This window comes from Triticum aestivum, chromosome 7D, assembly GCF_018294505.1.
Source record: "Triticum aestivum cultivar Chinese Spring chromosome 7D, IWGSC CS RefSeq v2.1, whole genome shotgun sequence".
Classification (NCBI taxonomy): domain Eukaryota; kingdom Viridiplantae; phylum Streptophyta; class Magnoliopsida; order Poales; family Poaceae; genus Triticum; species Triticum aestivum.
In genome coordinates, this window is record NC_057814.1 from 179,172,975 (window position 1) to 179,192,814 (window position 19,840).

The following is a 19,840-nucleotide window of genomic DNA, read 5'->3' on the forward strand; positions in this document are numbered from 1 at the left end:
ACACACACACACACACACACACACATATATATATATATATATATATATGACCAATATAGCATATCCTACACATGTTACCAATAGTAGCAAGTTTCATCCATACATATACATAGTTTCATCAATATTACACAGTTTCATCCATAGTTAGCAAGTTTCACAAAGTCAAAACAAAAACTAAAGACAAGCACTCCATATCTGAAATTACAAGAAATGACCTAAAATTAAATATCTATTTTCCTAAAAACTATCTTATTACTAAGATTTTCTTTGGATCTTCTTTTCTTCCAACCTGCATAACAAAAACACTAAGAAAGAGAAAATGGGTTAGGAGTAGAAATGTAGCATTTCACTTGGTGAAATGCAATGCTGTAGGAGCCAACACTTGAGATCAACACCAGAAAGTACTAAATTTTCAGAGATATCCAGATCCTGCAACAGTACATTGAGAGCAAATTTTGTCGCTTGAGATATTCGACATAAAATAGGGCAAGGTCGCTTGAGATATTCGACGTAGTACATGAGAAGCACACACTTGACCACCATAGCAGCTTGCCGAACCATTGTATCTGTGGAGCACAAAACAGCAGTCAGCCTAATTAGAAATTTTAAGGAGAGCAGTGCTAGTTTAAGAGTTATGAACAGATAGAAATGGTGCATAAATTCCTATTATTCAACAAACATAAGTTATTTCCAAGTGAAACACGGGCAATGTTATCCACTTCAAAACAAAACAGAACACACAGGTACACACATCGTCAAGTTTTCCACAAATGAGTTACTGATTGAGTTCAAGAAATGAGGGCCAGGACCTAAAAACTCATAAATAGGAAAATCACTGGGTTGCAATGTCATGCCCTCTCTTGATACAATATGATCGACAGGATGTTTGAGTGCATCATAGAAAACCATAGGAGTTTTTCAAGGCCACATATTACAATCATATGGAATAATTTGAAGAGAGGCCCCAAAAGGGGAAATCATGCTATGTGGGAAAAGAGAATACCATTCACCGCAATGAAAAATATAGCATGCCAGAATGGTGGTATTTCTTTTGGAGGAAGCATCACCAACGGTCTAACAAGGTCATCATTCATGTACCACCAGTAGACTCCAAACACGTGAATGGTGAATAGTACTACAATCCCGATAAGCATTGGCATTTTCCTCTCCCACTGAAATAAGAAAAATAAATAAAAGTGATAGATCAGCTAAAGATCTTGTTTAATTGGCATTCACCGCATTAACTTAAGGTAAGAAAAATAAATAAAAGTGATAGATCAGCTAAAGATCTTGTTTAATTGGCATTCACCGCATTAACTTAAGGGAAACGACATGACGGTCACATTCTAGAGCACATATCCGTACCAAAACATTTATAGTGTTTCCAACTCTTCTAAGCATGTGAGAACACTACGAGGACAATCAAATTGAGTTATCTAAGCAATTTGACAATCAAATGGAGTTAACACGGGCCCAGCGTTAGGGATTTAGTGATGGCAGCAGTCTGCCAGCCGGCTTCCTCAATAGAAGGGACATACCCAGTGCTAGAAGCAGAACAAGAACGTTGATACACAAGATAAGCACAAGCCCTTGAGAGCAGTCTGCTTGGCAGAACAATTAATTAACCTCTAGAAGCAGAAGAAGCACGTTGATAGACAAGTTATTATGAAGCACCAACCCTGAGAGCGGTCTGCTTGCGCAAGATATCATTGGACTTGAACATGACTGCGGCAATCCAGATCATGACGAAGAAACCTACACAATATAAACTCAATTGGAATGAGGAACTCGCCATCATCTTCTGACCAAGAGGCATCAAGTACCTAGACAAAAAAGTAAGAGCATAATAAGATACAATGTATGCCGGTGGACATGTGTAACAGCAAGAAAACTACCCTATGAATAGCATAGTTAAATGTGATTCCTCCTAGTAGTATCTGTTCTATTATTCATAGTGACGAGAGCCCAAGACTATGTCAATAATGCCGAGAAAGAAAAGGCCTCCAAAATGTAGCATTTTTTCAGTAGCAAGATTTTCTTTTCGGAAATAGGTTTATCCGAGGGGCGTTGACCTTCGTCACATACTGTAATACAGGCACTTCATTTGTTTTTAAAAGACTTGAGATTACTGCTGGTGCTAAAACAAAGCCCACCAAACTCCTCTTTCAGCTAAAATACCAATTCACGTACTAGCTAGCATCACTAGTTAAGCAAACAGATTTATCACTTGTAGCAGCGCTGACCAAATTGCCACGGCAGCAGAACCCCAGCCATATGAGTACCCTGTCTTAAATCTAGACTATACCAATTGTGCAACTGACATTGAGATTTCAGAGGGCAGGCGCAGCAGAACGACAAGTGCTATACCTTCACATCGGGGTCCCTGAGGTTGGCGTGCAGCCACTCGGCGGACACGACAGGCTCGGTCGGCGGCACCGCATGGACGACGCCCAACGCGGCGTTGGCGCCGGCGGCCGACGATGTGGCGTTGAAGCACGCGGCAATCCCGAACCGCGTCATCGACGGCGACAGCGACTCCCCGCACCCGACCTCCGAGGTCGGTGGAGATGCTCTCGAGCGGCTCGTTCACCACTCTGCACCAACCGCAATGACATGAGCACCGTCACATGACAGACATGTGTGAGATCCAACAAAAGAAACGAGAGCGTGAGATGGAACCCGTGTGGACGGGATGATGAGTGCAAGCACGCACCCTGTGTGGTAGCCGAAGAGGAAGGAGGTGACCGTGGTGACGCACACGTGCGGCAGCGACCTGCGCCACAATGGGCATGCTGCTCCTGCTCCTCCTCCTCCCTCGGGCGTCTTCTCTGCTGCCGGATCTAAGACGTCACCGAAACAGAATGGGCAGGGGAATAATAACAAGGTGAAATGCGAAGGGGATCGGGCTGGTGGAGGTACGGACCTGGCGTCTCGAGGTCGGGGTCCATGGCGGCGTCCCGGGACGGCACGCGCTTGATACGCCGCAGTGCCGAGTTTCCACCGCATCGCCCTCCCAAGAGATTGGGGAATCGGAGGCGGAAAGCGAGACGAAGGGAAGAGAGAAAGGGAGGGATCTGAGAGAGGGCCGCCTCCTATATTGGGGTTGGGCGTGTCGCTGGGTTGCGTGGCACGGAGGAGGAGATTTGACTACCCGCGCCCGACGCACCGCGAGGAGCGTGCCGGCGGTGGTGGCGAGGAGGATGTGGAGGAGCGGGAGGAGGAGGGGAGGAGCTGGGCACCGCCGCGGTTGGGGGGGGGGGGAGGGTGAGAAGAGGCGGTGGAGGTGAGGTAGGGTGGGCGTTGATGTTGACGTGGTGGGGTAAAACCGTGGTTAATCTGGGCGGAAAGGCAACCCCACCACTCTTTGTTGTCTGCCAACAGATGGCAAAGAATCTTTCCCGTCTGCCCAGCAGACAGCAAAGAGGGAGGGTGGACCATTGCAGTGTACAGGCAGCCAGTAGACCCCATCAGCACTTCTTTGCCGTCCGCTGGAAGATGGCAAAGATCTTCCAGCAGACGGCAAAGAAATGACAGATGACAAAGACTTTTTTTGCCGTCTGTCAGTTCTTTGCCGTCTGTTGTTTGGTAGCTGATGGCAGAGACCTTCTTTGACGTCCGCAAGCAGACGGCAAAGAACTGGCAGACAGCAAAATCCCTGATTCCAGTAGTGGGATAACCATAGATCATTGGGAAATAATATATGGAGTTGAGCACCATGTTTAAGTTGAGATTACAGCAGGGAGAAGAGGTGTTACACCGCTGCATAGAGGGGGAGAAAGTTGGTGTTGACGGCAGCAAGATTATTGGTGTAGATCGTCGTCATGATCCTAGCCCCGGCGGCACTCCGGCGCCACCGGGAGAGAGGGGGAGAGAGCCCCCTCCTCCTCCTTCTTCTTCTTCCTTGGCCTCCCTCCTAGATGGGAGGAGAGTTTCCCCTCTGGTCCATGGCCTCCATGGCCACGGAGGGGCGGGAGCCCCTCCGAGATTGGATCTCCCTCTCTGTTCTCTTCTGTTTCGCATCCCCCATATCTGTCCGAAAACCATTTCTTATATTCCCGGAGATCCGTAACTCCGATTGAGCTAAGATTTTAACACGATTTTTTTTGGATATAAGCTTCCTTGCGCCCGAAGTAGAGCTCCAACCGACGTTCGAGGAGGGCACAACCCACCACCATGCGCCAGGGGCCTCTGACGCGCCCTGGTGTCTTGTGGGCTGTGTGGGCCTCCGTTTGCGGTGATTCCAACTCCCAAAAATCACAAATATTCCAAAATAATTCTCCGTGAAATTTTATTGCATTTGGACTTCGTTTGATATGGATACTCTGTGATAAACATGCAGAAAATAGGAACTAGCACTGGGCACTGGATGAATAGGTTAGTCCAATAAATCATATAAAAAGTTGACAAAAGTACGTGAAAGTGGTATAATATTGGCATGAAACAATCAAAAATTATAGATACGACGGAGACGTATCATGTGCTTGTTGTTATTGCATCATATAGGTTGCTCACCTAGTTGCATATCTAGACAACCTACTTTGATGCAAAGTTTAAATTGGTAAAGAAAAGCTAAAAATTGTTAGTTGCCTATTCACCCCCCTCTAGTCAACTTTATCGATCCTTTCACAGGTGTTGTTTACGTTGTGTTGCTTCGTTCTCCTACTGGTTCGATAACCTTGGTCTCATAACGGAGGGAAATACCTACCGCTGTTGTGCTGCATCATCCCTTCCTCTTTGGGGAAATACCGACGTAGCTTCAAGCCGCATCAAAAGGAATTTCTAGCACCGTTGCCAGGGAGGATCTTCAACATATACCAGGTTCCTAATCACAAATCTCATCTCCTCGGAATTTACATTGTTTGCCATTTGCCTCTCGTTTTCCTCTTCCCCACTTCACAAAAATTTGCCGTTTTATTCGCCTCTCTTTTTCGTTCGTCGTTTTCTTGCCGGATCTGTTTTTGAGTGCAATCTTGTTTGCTTTTATCGTCATGGATAGTTTTTCCTCTATTGCGTGCACTCCCGAGAACGCGGTTCTCAACTTTAAACAAAGGGGAGGAGAAAATTTAAAAGATGCTTGGTATAGAATTTGCAATGCTCATAATAGATCTATCCGTAAGCAATCTACCGTTGTTCTTCTTCATTGCTTTTATGTGGGCATCACCACTTGGTATAGATTCGTCCTTGATACGAGTACCGGTGGAAATTTCTTGATGTGTCCCTTTCTTGATGCTTTTAATGCTATGGGAAATTTAGTAGGTTCACCACCCCTTATGATTAATGAAACAACTTTGACTCTTGAGCATGTCATGTAGAGATTATATGCTATTGAAAAGAAAATGCTTACTTAAGAGCATATTGAAAATTTGGATGAAAAGATGCATAATTTTGCTAATAAAATTGGATCAAAAGCGGGTGAAGTTTTTAAGTTGTTAAAAGAAAAGGGAACCATAATTCATGAAAGAATTGAACAAAGCCCGTCTCGAATTGATAAACTGGAAGAAATCTTTAGTAATCTGAGTACGACTTTTGCTTCCGCTAAAACTGTTGAAAAAACTCCCGTAAAAATTGGCAAGACTACCCAAGTTACTAAGAGCAAGGGTGCAACTTCTAGTAAAGAGGATCTTAAAATGATTAGTATCCACCCGGATTTTGTTGAAGTTATAAGAGATCCCTTTGGCGAGAACGAATTCTTTAAATTTGTTCCTAGGAGTATTGTCATTGAAAACCTCTATGCTAAATCTCTAAGGAATTCTAAGTGTTTGATTGAAGAGTTGAACAAAGATGACAAAACTTAGATCCTTGCTTTATGCCTAGCTAAGGGCGTAAAACTAGCGCTTGTTGGGAGGCAACCCAATGAATAAAATTTATTTTTGCCTTTTGCTTTCTGTTCTTGAGTGTTTGCACAATTATGCTACTGTTATGATTGTGTTTTTTGTGTTTTAATTAGTGTTTGTGCCAAGTAAAGCCTTTAGGATCTTCTTGGGTGATAGTTGTTTGATCTTGCTGAAAACAGAAACTTTTGCGCTCACGAAAATAATTCTTATTTTTAACCAGAGCATGATAAAATACCAATTTTTTTTGCAGTAGATTAATATACAAATTGCCCAGGTCATCCTAATTGTTCAGAATTTTTGGAGTTTCAGAAGTATTCGAACAATTCAGATTGCTACAGACTATTCTGTTTTTTGATAGATCCTGTTTTCTTTGCGTTGTGTGCTTATTTTGATGGCTCTATGGTTTTCTTTGATGAGTTTTTGCCATAGAAAAGTTGGAATATAGTAGATATAATGCAAGAATAAAATATGAATAGGTTGCAACAATACTTATAGTAGTGATTTATTTTCTTGTACTAACGGATCTCACGAAGGTTTTGTTGAGTTTTGTGTGATTGAAGTTTTCAAGTTTTGGGTTATCTTATGATGGATGAAGAAATAAGGAGTAAGAAGAGCCTAATCTTGGGGATGCCCCGGCATCCCAAGCTATTATCCAAAAGAGAGCAAGCAACTAAACTTGGGGATGCCCCTAGTGGCATCCCCTCTTTCTTCTAACGACCATCGGTATTTTACTCGAAGCTATATTTTTATTCGTCACATACTATGTGTTTTGCTTGGAGCGTCTTGTATGATATGAGTCTTTGCTTGTTTTATTTTGTGTTTTAAGTCTTGATTCCTTGCTGGACACACATATTTGAGAGAGCCAAAATTATGTCATGACTTGTTAGAATTGCTCTCTATGCTTCACTTATTTTTTATGAGCTATGGACTTGCTCTAGTGCTTCACTTATATCTTTTTGAGCATGGTGTGCTTTATTATTTTTGAAGAAATGCTATCTTGCATCACTTAGATTTATTTGAGAGTTAGTAAAATTTTCAAGAAATTCTCTCTTGCTTCGCTTAAATTAATTTGAGAGAGAGAAATATTATGCTCATGATCTTCACTTATATTTGTTTGAGCTTTTCAAAAGCAACACATGAAAATTAGTTCCAAAGTGATTGGTATCCAAGAAGGATATAATAAAAACTTTCATGAAGATCATTGGACAAAATAAACTTGATTCTTAGTAATAGTTTTGAGATATGATGATGTGATTTGTGAGTCATGTTGATGAGTAATTATGCTTTAGTAAGAATATTGGTGTTACGGTTTGTGATTCCCTATGTAAGACGAAAGTCAATAGTCATGCAATGAAACTATATCCTACTTGTGGTGCATTATTCACTGCTAATTATGCTTAATGCTAGCTTATGAGATTATTCGTTTCTTGGTTGGTCGCTTCTCAATCTTTTGCTAGCCTTCATTTTGCACTAAGTATGATCTCTACTTGTGCATCCAAAAACCTTAAACCAGTTTTGCCACATGAGTCCACTATATCTACCTATATGCGGTATTCTTTTGTCGTTCTAAGCAAATTTGTATGTGCCATCTCTAATTTTCAAAATAAACTTCTCTTTTGTGTGTTCGTACTGCTCGCAGAGCGGTGAGGGGTGGCTAATAGTTTCCATGCTAGATGTGTTATTCTCACGATGAGTGTTTATTCACTTGTCATTGCACGAGAGTAAGGCAAAGGTATTAGGGATGCCCAGTCCCGAAATGAAAAATGAATTTACTTTATGTTGTCAAATAATAAATTCCTTGGAAAGTGTTGGTATGGAGGGCAACCGTGGATACAGCTAGCCATGGAAAGTGAAAGTATGGTTGAAAAAGGAATAAACTTTATTTTCTGTTTGGGAACTGCCTATGATATATTTAGCATGGAAAGTGTTGGGAACTCTAAGTCGTTTTCGTTGGTGGGAAAGACACACCTCCCAAAATGTTTTTATCTCTCAATTTTCGCTTTGAGCTCAGGCACCTCTACAAATCCCTACTTCCCTCTGCGAAGGGCCTTTCTTTTACTTTATGCAATTTTTATTTTTGAATTTGAGTCTCCATCTTCTCTTATAAAAGCACCAACTAGGAGGCAATATGATCGTACTTGAGTATTGGGTGTAGTTAATATGCGAGTGTGTTTCATGAATGGATCAATGATTAAGCATGATGGGCTAGGGATAACTTATTTTAGCGTTGATATTTTGAAAGACATGGTTGCTTGTTGGTATGCTTGAGTATTTAAATTATCATGTCAAAACTAGACTATTGGTTTGAACCATATAAAAGTCCAAATGTCCATGCTATACAGAAAAGAAATATGATATGACATGTTAGGCAACACTCCACATCAAAATTCTGTTTTTATCACTTACCTACTCGAGGACGAGTAGGAGTTAAGCTTGGGGATGCTTGATACGTCTCCAATGTATCTATAATTTTTTATTGTTCCATGCTGTTATATTATCAATCTTGGATGTTTTATAATCATTTTATATCATTTTTGGTACTAACCTATTGACATAGTGCCAAGTGCCAGTTGCTGTTTTCTGCATGTTTTTTACATCGCAGGAAATCAATACCAAATGGAGTCCAAATGCAACGAAACTTCACGGAGATTTTTTATGGACCAAAAGACACCTAATGGGCCAAGGCTGCGCCTAGGGGGTGCTCCGAGGAGAGCATAACCCACCAGGGCGCGCCAGGAGGCCCAGGTGCACCCTGGTGGGTTGTGCCCACCTCGGGTGCCCCTGGACCGCCTCTTTGCTCTATAAATACCCCAATATTCCAAAAACCCTAGGGGAGTCGACGAAAATCAATTCCAGCCGCCGCAGAGTCCAGAACCACCAGATCCAATCTAGACACCATCACGGAGGGGTTCACCACTTCCATTGGTGCCTCTCCGATGATGCGTGAGTAGTTCTTTGTAGACCTTCGGGTCCATAGTTAGTAGCTAGATGGCTACCTCTCTCTCGCTGAATTCTCAATACAATGGTCTCTTGGAGATCCATATGATGTAAATCTTTTTGCAGTGTGTTTGTTGGGATCGAATGAATTTTGAGTTTATGATCAGATCTATCTTTTTATATCCATGGAAGTTATTTGAGTTTCTTTGATCTCTTATATGCATGATTTCTTATAGCCTCGTATTTCTTCTTCGATATTTGGCTTTTTTGGCCAACTTGATCTATTTATATTGCAATGTGAAGAGGTGCTTTTTAGTGGGTTCGATCTTACGGTGCTTGATTCCAGTGACAGAAGGGGAACCGACACGTATGTATCGTTGCTACTAAGGATAAAACGATGGGGTCTATCTCTACATAGATAGATCTTGTCTACATCATGTCATTGTTCTTATTGCATTACTCCATTTGTCCATGAACTTAATATACACTAGATGCATGCTGGATAGCGGTCGATGTGTGGAGTAATAGTAGTAGATGCAGGCAGGAGTCGGTCCACTAATCTTGGACGTGATGCCTATGTATTGATCATTGCCTAGATATCGTCATGATTATCTGAAGTTCTATCAATTGCCCAACAGTAATTTGTCTACCCACCGTTTGCTATTTTTCTCGAAAGAAGCCACTAGTGAAACCTACGGCCCCAGGTCTCTTTCTCATATTATTTTCCTTTGCGATCTATTTTCCTTTGCTTTTATTTTCAGATCTATTAAACTAAAATACAAAAATACCTTGCTGCATTTTATTATTATTTATTTTAATTGGCGTTCAATCTATCAATCTATTACAACTTTCTCCCGTCCACGTGCCAATTTCTGGCGCCGTTACCCGAAAGGGATTGACAACCCCTTTAACACGTCGGGTTACGAGAGGTTGTTATTTGTGTGCAGGTGTTGTTTACGTTGCGTTGCTTGGTTCTCCTACTGGTTCAATAACCTTGGTCTCATAACTGAGGGAAATACCTACCGCCGCTGTGCTGGATCATCCCTTCCTCTTTGGGGAAATACCGACGTAGCTTCAAGCCGCATCATCTTGCTACAAGAATTTGATTTATATATCACTGATAGAAAAGGAGCGGAGAACCCCGTAGCTGATAACTTGTCTAGGCTTGAAAATGTGCCTCATGACCCACTACCTATTGATGATAGTTTTCCTGATGAGCAATTAGCTGCAATAAATGTTGCTCATAATACTCCTTGCTATGCTGACTATGCCAATTACATTGCTGCTAAATATTTACCACCTAGCTTTACTTATCAACAAAAGAAAAAGTTCTTCTATGATTTAAGACACTACTTTTGGGATGACCCACATATTTATAAAGAAGGAGTAGATGGTATTATTAGACGTTGTGTACCTGAGCATGAACAGGGACAAATCCTACGGAAATGTCACTCCGAAGCTTATGGAGGGCATCATGCTGGAGATAGAACTGCTCACAAGGTATTGCAATCTGGATTTTATTGGCCTACTCTCTTCAAGGATGCCCGTAAGTTCGTCTTATCTTGTGATGAATGCCAAAGAATAGGTAATATCGGTAAGCGTCAAGAAATGCCTATGAATTATTCACTTGTTGTTGAACCATTTGATGTTTGGGGATTTGATTACATGGGGCCTTTTCCTTCCTCCAATGGGTATACACATATTTTGGTTGCTGTTGATTATGTTACTAAATGGGTAGAAGCTATTCCAACCTGTAGTGCTGATCACGACACCTCTATTAAAATGCTTAAGGAAGTTATTTCCCCAAGGTTTGGAGTCCCTAGATATTTAATGACTGATGGTGGTTCACATTTTATTCATGGTGCTTTCCGTAAAATGCTTGCCAAGTATGATGTTAACCATAGAATTGCATCACCTTATCATCCTCAGTCTAGTGGTCAAGTTGAACTTAACAATAGAGAAATAAAATTAATCTTGCAAAAGACTGTCAATAGGTCCCGGAAGAATTGGTCTAAGAAATTAGATGATGCACTTTGGGCTTATAGAACAACATATAAAAATCTTATGGGCATGTCTCCTTATAAAATGGTTTATGGAAAATCTTGTCATTTGCCTCTTGAGTTAGAACATAAAGCATATTGGGCAATCAAAGAACTCAATTATGATTTCAAACTTGCTGGTGAAAAGAGGTTATTTGATATTAGCTCACTAGATGAATGGAGAACCCAAGCTTATGAAAATGCAAAATTATTCAAAGAAAAAGTTAAAAGATGGCATGACAAGAGAATCCAAAAGCGTGAGTTTAAATTCGGAGAATATGTTCTTTTGTACAACTCTCGTTTTAGATTCTTTGCAGGAAAACTCCTCTCAAAATGGGAAGGCCCATATGTTATCGAGGAGGTTTATCGGTCAGGAGCCATCAAAATAAATAATGCCGAAGGTACTAACCCGAAGGTTGTCAATGGGCAACGAATAAAACACTATATCTCAGGTACGCCCATTAATGTTGAAAGTAATATTATCCAAACTTTGACACCGGAAGGACACATAAAAGAGTCCTTCCGGAACACTCCAGAATCGTGAAAATAAGGAGGTACGTGATACGGTAAGTAAACGGACTCCGAAAAATCAGCAAAAATATTTTTGTCAGTTTTGGAATATATAGAAAAATAGGAAAATAAGAAACTTCCAGGAAGCGTACCTAGTGGGCAAGCCAGGCGCGCCCAGGTGGGTTGTGCCCACCTGGGACACCTTCCGGACTCCGTTTTTCTATAGCTTGCTTGTTTCCCAAAATAAAAAATCTATATATACTCCCCGAACCTGTTAATCACCGTATCGCAGAGAAATCCTCTGTTCTCTTTTCTAGTTGTTTTCGGTCAGATCTGTCAAGCTAGGCATCATGTCTTCCTCCTCCTCCAACAACATGGAAGAAGATGCTTGGTTGATGAAGATCGAGCTGAAGAGGGAGGAGCCCACAGACGCCGTCAAGGGAGACAAGGGCAAGGAGGCTACCGTAGATCCACCCTCGGTGGCAGAACAAGTACTGCCGGCCGAGGAGGAAGAAGAAGATATCCTTAAGCCTTACCTTGCTCATCTTACCCCTACTGAGATTGAAGCCTTTCACATCATTGAAACTGTTCACGTGCAAAATAAGTATCTCACTCGCGAAAATATTCTGCATCAAGAGCATATCATCCACCTCCGGAGCGTCATCCGTCGATTGGAGAATCTCTTGATCCTTAAGGATAGGATCACTTCATCACCACCACCTCCTTCTTCTTCATCACCAAAAGAAAATTGAGTATTGGGTATGGGCATTCCCCTTGGCTTTTGCCAAGCTTGGGGGAGGTGCCCCGGTATCATATCATCCCCACTATCTTTTTGCTTTTACTTATTTTAGTTTGATCTTTTGCTTTAGATGAATAAAAGTTTAGTTCGATCCTTTCTTCTTTGAGAGTTTGCTTAGTGATCTATCCTTGTGATCGTGTGCAAGATATATAACAAAGTTTAGTTTGACTTTTTGCTTTCTTTACTTTCTTGTTGCAATTAAAATGAAAGGAGATAAATAAAAGAAAGGAAATAAATAAAAGAAAGGAAATAAATCAAGAAGATCATATACTAATCTTATGGTAGGTGATGGCACCACATAAGGAAAAGTATACATAGAAAATTTATTAGAGGTTGACAAACATAGCATTAGTCAATGATGCAACTCATGAAAGAATTAATAAGGGAAGAGAAGATTCACATATAAATATACTATCTTAGAAATCTTATGTGATTGTGAGCCCCCATCAAAATTTTATATGACAAAATTGTTGACGTTGGACAAGGAAGACAACTTAATGATTTATGTTTGTTCATATTCACATAGAAGTCATATTGTCATAGATCCTTTAACATGTGGTGATCTCCCCCTATCTTTGCTAGCCAAAAATTCTGCACTAAGTAGAGATACTACTTGTGCATCCAAAAACCCTTAAAACCCAAATCTTATTTTCAAGTGTCCACCTACCTAGGGATTGAGCAAGATCCCTCAAGTAAGTTTTCATCGGTGCAAAAAGGCAATAAAAATTGCTTCTAAATGTGTGAGATCATTTAGTGTAAGAGAAAATTGAGTGTTGCACGAACTTGTGATGGTGAAGAATAAAAGCGACAGACTGCATAATAAAGGTCGCTATCACAAGGGGCAATGCAATGTGACGTTCTTTTGCACTAAGGGGTTGAGCATACAAACAAATAAGCGCATGGAAACCTCTGCATCCCTCTGCGAAGGGCCTATCTTTTACTTTTATGTATTTACTTTTATGCAAAGAGTCAAAGTTTTCTCTCTATTCCTTTTATTTTCTCCTTAGGCGAAACTATAAGCCCCTCTCTTCTTATGTGTCCGGTTGAAACGTTTTGCTCATGTGTATGCGATGAGTGTTAGCAATCATAGAAGACTATATGATGGTTGAGTATGTGGACTTGCCTAAAGGCTCCGATACGTGACCCTTCCTGAAAAGATGATGAATTGTAGTTGCAAAGTTGACTGAGAACATAGTTTGTTGGTTTCTAATAGAGTTTTTGCTTTATACTTCGATTGTGTGATGAACTGTTACTTATTCATGAAAAGTATATGATAAAAGTTCTATGATAAGAGTCTTATGTTTAATTTTATTGCTATTATAATAATGAACATGATGCTTCTATGTCCGTATTTTGTTTTAATCGACACCTCTCTCTATAAGCATGTGGACATGTTTTTCGGTTTTGGTTTTCGCTTGAGGACAAGCGAGGTCTAAGCTTGGGGGAGTTGATACGTCCATTTTGCATCATGTTTTCCTACTGTTAATTATGATGTTTTTATCCGTAATAATGCTTTTTGGAGTAATTCTAATGCCTTTTCTCTCATAATATGCAAGGTATACACAAAGAGGGAGAATTCCGGCAGCTGGAAATCTGGACCTGGAAAAGCTACGCCAGGCCACCTATTATGCACAACTCCAATCAAGCTGAAACTTCACGGAGATTTTTATCAAATATATGATGAATATTGGAGCAAATAACTACCAGAGGGGGCCCAACCCACATGGGCGCGCCAGGGAGCCCAGGCGCGCCCTGGTGGGTTGTGCTCACCCAGGCCCACCTCCGGTGCCCATCTTCTGGTATATAGGTCATTTTGACCTAGAGAAAATAAGGAGAGGACTTTTGGGATGGAGCGCCGCCATCTCGAGGTGGAACTTGGGCAGGAGCACTTTTGCCTTCCAGCGGAGCGATTCCGCCGGGGGAACATCCCTTCCGGAGGGGGAAATCATCGTCATCATCATCACCAACAACTCTTCCATCTTGGGGAGGGCTATCTTCATCAATATCTTCAACAGAAGCATCTCATCTAAAACCCTAGTTCATCTCTTGTGTTCAATGTTACCGGAACTATAGATTGATGCTTGTGGGTGACTAGTAGTGTTGTTTACATCTTGTAGTTGATTACTATATTGTCGTGGAATTGTCACGGCAGATGTCCTCAAGCTAGGACTTAGTCATGGAGCCATCGCCGCTAGGAATCTTGAAGGGGTTAACGGGACAAGGAACACGAGGGTTTATACTGGTTCGGCCCCTTACGGTGAAGGTAAAAGCCTACGTCCAGTTGAGGTGGTATTGATTAGGGTTTCGATGACCAGGGAGCTTAACTGCTATGCCTGGCTCTCGATGAGATCTTTCTTGTCCCTAAACTGCTGCCGGGTCGTCCCTTTATATAGGGAGGCTGACGCCCAGAAGCTCTCAGAGTCCCGGCCGGCTCATAAGGGTGTCCGGCTCGGACTCTCAACTATTCTTGCCTTACACTACAAGTTCTACCATAATGATGATTGTAACCACGGGCCTTAAGCCATATCCGGGTCTTAAGCCCATCTTTGGCCCATCGTCTTCAAGCTTGGCGCCGGGCTTCTGGCGATGACCATTATGAGTAACCCGGCCCCTCCTGGCGGGTGACTCTAAGGTCTATATCCTCAACATTAGGCCCCAGATTGATTTGAGCCGGCTCATGTCAATCTTCAAGCCTTTCGACAGAAAAAACTCCGGCTTACCATTGTGTGAAGGCCATAACCCGGCGTGACGTCATCCTCTAGACTCCGGGTAATCCGCCGTGACGTCATCTTCCATTAAGTTTGTTTTTTACTCCACCAGATCCGCAACGGATCTTATCTTTACTGCCATCCTGAAAATCGAGGCATTTCATGGGGAGATAACCACGCCGTGGTCTCCTCGTTTCTCGCGCCCACTTATGAGCTCGCCCTTATAAATAGCCCGGCCCGACGGGCCTTCAGCCACTCATCTTCCTCCTCGCGCCACTGTTCCTCCGCTCGAGATCTGTTGCTGTCGCCGCCGTGGGTCTCCTCCTCCTCACCAACTCCAGCCGCTGCATCAACCTGTTGTGTCCAGAGAAAACGGCGGCGACCTCCGCGACTCACCAGCACCTGTAAGTCCTGGCTACCCCGTAGAACAGATCCGCAGTAGGGTTCGTCCTGTTCGTCCGTGTTCTTCGCCGTCGCCCACGAGCTCTTGGTAGTTTTTATTTTTACTGCCCTTCTTGATCTTAGACCTGTATAGACCTGCTGTGGTAGCTGTTTGGCACCCATTTCAAATGCAAATAGATCTCTTTTCACTGCATAGAATCCCTGTTTGAGCCTGCGAACTTCTCCTGCGTCTGCTTTAGGTCTAGAAATTTTTCCCTTTAGTCGACCATTTTGATCCGAAATTTTCACTGCGATCTGTGAAACTTGTTTTCACCATACTTAGTAAAAAACTGCTTCTGCTGAGTCTTGGCGGTTTACATTTCCGGTTTAAAGAAACCATGCACCGTAGAACCTTCCGGCTCAAAGGAAGCCACACGCCGTAAAATTTCCGGCTCACTTACAATAAGGCTGTAGATGATTTGAATTACTCTCAAGCACACCCAGCGGCTTAGATAACCCGATGCACTTAGATATATGTCATTAGGCCCCTCCATAAGCCGCCACTTGAAATATTGAACTGTTATTTTCCTCCGGCTTACATTTAAACCGGACATATTTCCCTTTTATCATAGGCTTCCGACTTTCACCATGCCTCCCAAAGCTCCCAAAGCACCCATCACTTGCAATTGGATGAGGTCCAACGTCACCGACGAGACCTTAGCAGACTTTATGAAGTCGGGTTACCTGCCCAAGAAGGACGTCATGTCCTACCGTGCCCCCGACCCATCAGAGGAGAGACCACAGCCAAGGGACGGGGAGGTGGTCATTTTTGCGGATCACATGAGCCGGGGTTTCGCACCGCCCGGCTCAAAGTTTTTTAGAGACGTGCTGAACTTCTTTGACCTGCGGCCACAAGATATAGGACCCAACTCGGTGTCCAACATATGCAATTTCCAAGTGTTCTGCGAGGTTTATCTTGGAGAAGAGCCCAGCCTGCTACTCTTCAGAGAGCTCTTCTTCCTGAACCGCCAAAACGAGTGCGCCAACGGGCCAAGTTTGGAACTTGGTGGAATCTCCATTCAGCGACGGAGAGACTGCCTTTTCCCTTAAGCCGAGCCGCCGAGTCACCCAAAGGACTGGAACCTAACGTGGTTCTATTGCCAAGACACGTCACCGGCTGACGAGAGCCCGCTGCCCGGCTTTCGCCCTTCACGTCTGGAGCCAACTCACCCTCTGTCTGACAAGTTAACTCAGGCGGAATGCCAACCTCTTCTCCCCACCATCAACAAGATCAAGGCTCTCCTGGGCAATGGTCTCAACGGAATCGATCTGGTCCGAGTCTGGATCTCCTGGCGGGTGATCCCATTGAGCCGCCGCCCCGGCTTAATGTGCGAGTACACGGGCCGAAAGGATGACCCCCTGAGACACAGCCGCAACGATCTTCCTGAAGACGTTGCTGAGGATATGACCAAGGCTCTCTTGGACGAGAGCTTGGCAGACTGCGGGAGGACCGGGCTAGCCCCCTTCTGCAAGACCAACCCAGCCCCAGCGGTAAGCCGCTAACCTGAACATTTTATCTTCTTCTGTAGATATCCTTCACCTGAATCTTTAAGAAATCATCATTGTATTTTTCAGGCTGATGACAAATTCTGGAAGGTCAAATATGACCATGAGGCGGCCAAGAAGGCCAGGAAGGCGAAGAAAGCCGCCAAGAGAGCCGCTCCCCGCAAGAAGGGAAGTAGGCCTACTGCTTCAGAGCTGATGCAACTAAGCGACAGCTCCGAGTCAGAGGTAACCCCTGAACCTATAAGCTCTTGTTGTATTTGTTGTTTATTTTTGTCCACCTTATCAATACTGTTCATCAACAGGATGACACCGGAGCAAGTAACCCGGTGGTTGAAGAGGTAATGTCACTTTCCTCCGACTCGGAGCCCTTGCCAAGGCTGAAAATCCGAAGGGTAACCCGGAAAGTAAGCTTTTCACATCCTTTAGCTTATCAAGACCCTCAATTTATTTTGAAGCGACAGGTTCATGAGAGCCGGCGTCACACCCGGACCAACAAGGACGCTGACCTCTCCTCCGGGTTACCTGACGCATCGAGGAAACGCCGAACTGAGGTTATCTCCAACTTGTACCCTTTTCATCCTTTGGTGGGTGTTATACGTCAACCGCTCAATTCCTCTGACTCAAATTATCAGGAAACTTCCCCCTCTTCTGGCGACTCTATGCAGTCGAACCTGCCGGCTTTCAAGACCGTGCCCGGGTAATGATGATCATCTCATGTTGTACTTTGTCTTTACTTACACTTTTGTGCTTAACCTTTTTGTCTTTTCAGTGCCCAGGCAAAACTCAGCAAAAGGGCGAAGAAGAACAAGCCGGTCGAAGAGCCGGACTTGCCTGAACCGGAGGCAGCCACTCAAGAGCCGCCAGCTGCCTCTGCTCCTGAAGCCACTGCTCCAACCGACAAGCCAATAGCAGAAGCTTCTGCTAACCCAGAGGCCTCCAGCTCGGCTCAACCAGCAGATGACCCGGATGTGGTAATCACCCGGACGGAATTTGTTGAGCCGGGGAGACCTACTGCGCTGGCCAAGTGCTCCGCTAAGGAGGAGTTGTTAGGGCGCCACCGGGCCAATCTGGACCTCACCGACTATGGCAATCTGAGCATCGGAGAGATCATCTCCGGCTATATCAGCCAGGTGCACAAGAGCCGGGACTTAGAGATTGCCATGGTGAACCAGATTCAGCAGAAGTCTGAGGTATCACTCTTCTTTCTTCTTACTTACTGCATAGTTATCTTGTTATTCTTACCATGCTCTAGCCTCCAAGTCTACTACTTATGAGAAAATATGTTGTGGACTTAAGTTCCGGCTTAATCGTTTGAACCGGTAACTTGTAAATAGAAACGTTCGATATGCATTAGCCCCCAAGTGCCAAGTGTCTTTGCTTGGAAAGTGCTTGGGACTTTTAAAATTGCATAGTAACTGTTCATCCTATGACCCCGAAATTATGCAGGCTGCTGGCAAGAAGTTTGAAGCTGACATCTCCGATCTCAAGACCCGTCTGAAGACGCAAGAAACTGAGACCCAGAAAGCAAATGCCAAATTTGTGTCCAGTATTGCTGCACAAGAAAAGCTGAAGACGGACTTTGACGCTGAACGGAGAGCCTGAGCCGAAGAGAAGGCTACTCTGGTGAACCGGGCTGAACAGGCGGAGAAGGCTCTGTCAGAGAAGACCGCCGAACTCTTCGGCTTAAAGCGCCAAGTATCCCAGATGGTTGCCGCAATCTTCGGTAAGTCATTTCTACGGCTTTCATCAAGTTTATAATCTTTATATCTCATAACTCATCCTTGTCGGCGGCTTATCTTATTCTGTTAAACAGGTCCCAGAAGCGCCAACCTCAACCAAAGCGTGGTAACCAAGCTGAAGGCCGTGTACACCCTGGTGGAGCAACTCTACACCGGGTCACAGCGTGCTTTGGCTGTGGTTGCCCTATCCAATGAGGTGCCGACTCATCTGGCGGAAGTTCTTCGCCGGCTCGCCATTCTTCCTCAACGTATCCAAGAGCTGCGACGGGCCTCTGCAAGAGCCGGAGCCATAGCTGCTCTAAGCCGGGCCAAGGCGTTCCTTCCAGAACTAGACCCGGCTGACATCGCTCTGGGCTACCCCAGTTTGAAGGAAGACGGCACCACCTTCGACCAAAAGGACTTCGCAGCCTGTGTGAAGATCGTACGCCCGGTGGCCACTCTGATTGGCAATGATACAGATCTGACTAAGTACCAGCCGGGTTACGATGCAGAAAATCAGAGGATCCCCACTCCGCGCTATGAAGCCCTCAGCTTAATCCCGCCGGCTCGTAAGCACACCTTCGCCCCGGAGATTGACCCGGCCGGGTTAATTGACGAGGAAGCTCAATTTGAAGCTCTGAGTGGCATTGACTTGAAGTCGTCAACTTTCCAGGTCTTGGGAACAGCCGGAGGAGAGGAGAGGGATGAGCCGGAGACTTCAACCCAGCAAGCATCGTAACTCTGCAGGCGGCTTAGTAAACAATGCTCCACCCTTTTGGACTCAATGAGTCTTGTAATAGAGTAGGACCAATACTTTAACCTTGCCGTGCCATCGTGCACGCGTTGAATGCTGAAGTCCATTGAAGTTGTCTCCTTTATATTTCCCCGGGTCATAATCGATCACTCATTTTCCTTAAGCTCAAATAGTCGCCTTTTAACTATCCTGCGTAGAAAGACAAATCACAAGTCTCTAGGCGGCTTACCGCACTAAGAATCATAACTTTAGACATATAACCCGGAATATGAATCAAAAAAGACCGGTCCTCAATTATGTCCTTGATATAACCGTAACAACACACTTACCAGCCTGCAAGCACACTTCCGGCTTAGATAACCCGGGCAATAAGGTTGGTACCCCAATTCCGGTTTACCAGTCTTAATAACGTCGATTGTATTCGACTAGCACTGTAAATCAAAGTTAAGCCGACAAAGTGAGACCCGCCGTGCATACTTGAAATAATCAGAAGAACATGCTATGAATCAGAAAAATTTAGGGGCTTCCGGTTCGAATACGACCAGAGACCCGTCCCAAAGGGGTTATGCTAGGATTCGAATGCGATCATATAGC

The 19,840-nt window shown here is 43.9% G+C and overlaps 1 protein-coding gene across 5 annotated transcripts; it reads right to left on the reverse strand.

Moving 5' to 3' along the window:
• Positions 1-101: 101 nt before the first annotated feature.
• Positions 102-3,249, reverse strand: LOC123168431 (uncharacterized). Of its 5 annotated transcripts, none has more exons than XR_006484353.1 (6): positions 2,924-3,249; positions 2,714-2,840; positions 2,368-2,594; positions 1,679-1,823; positions 1,004-1,172; positions 102-566 (listed from the first exon to the last, which is right to left on the reverse strand). XR_006484353.1 is itself a non-coding variant. In XM_044586312.1 (6 exons), the coding sequence occupies exons 1-6, from the start codon at positions 2,946-2,948 to the stop codon at positions 325-327; spliced, it is 855 nt and encodes a 284-aa protein (XP_044442247.1). In that variant the 5' UTR covers positions 2,949-3,249; the 3' UTR covers positions 102-324. The 5 variants fall into 5 exon arrangements, 3 of the variants coding, with proteins under 3 accessions (XP_044442247.1, XP_044442246.1, XP_044442245.1); XR_006484354.1 differs by having other exon boundaries at positions 1,627-1,823; XM_044586312.1 differs by having other exon boundaries at positions 1,679-1,755; positions 2,714-2,828.
• Positions 3,250-19,840: the final 16,591 nt, after the last annotated feature.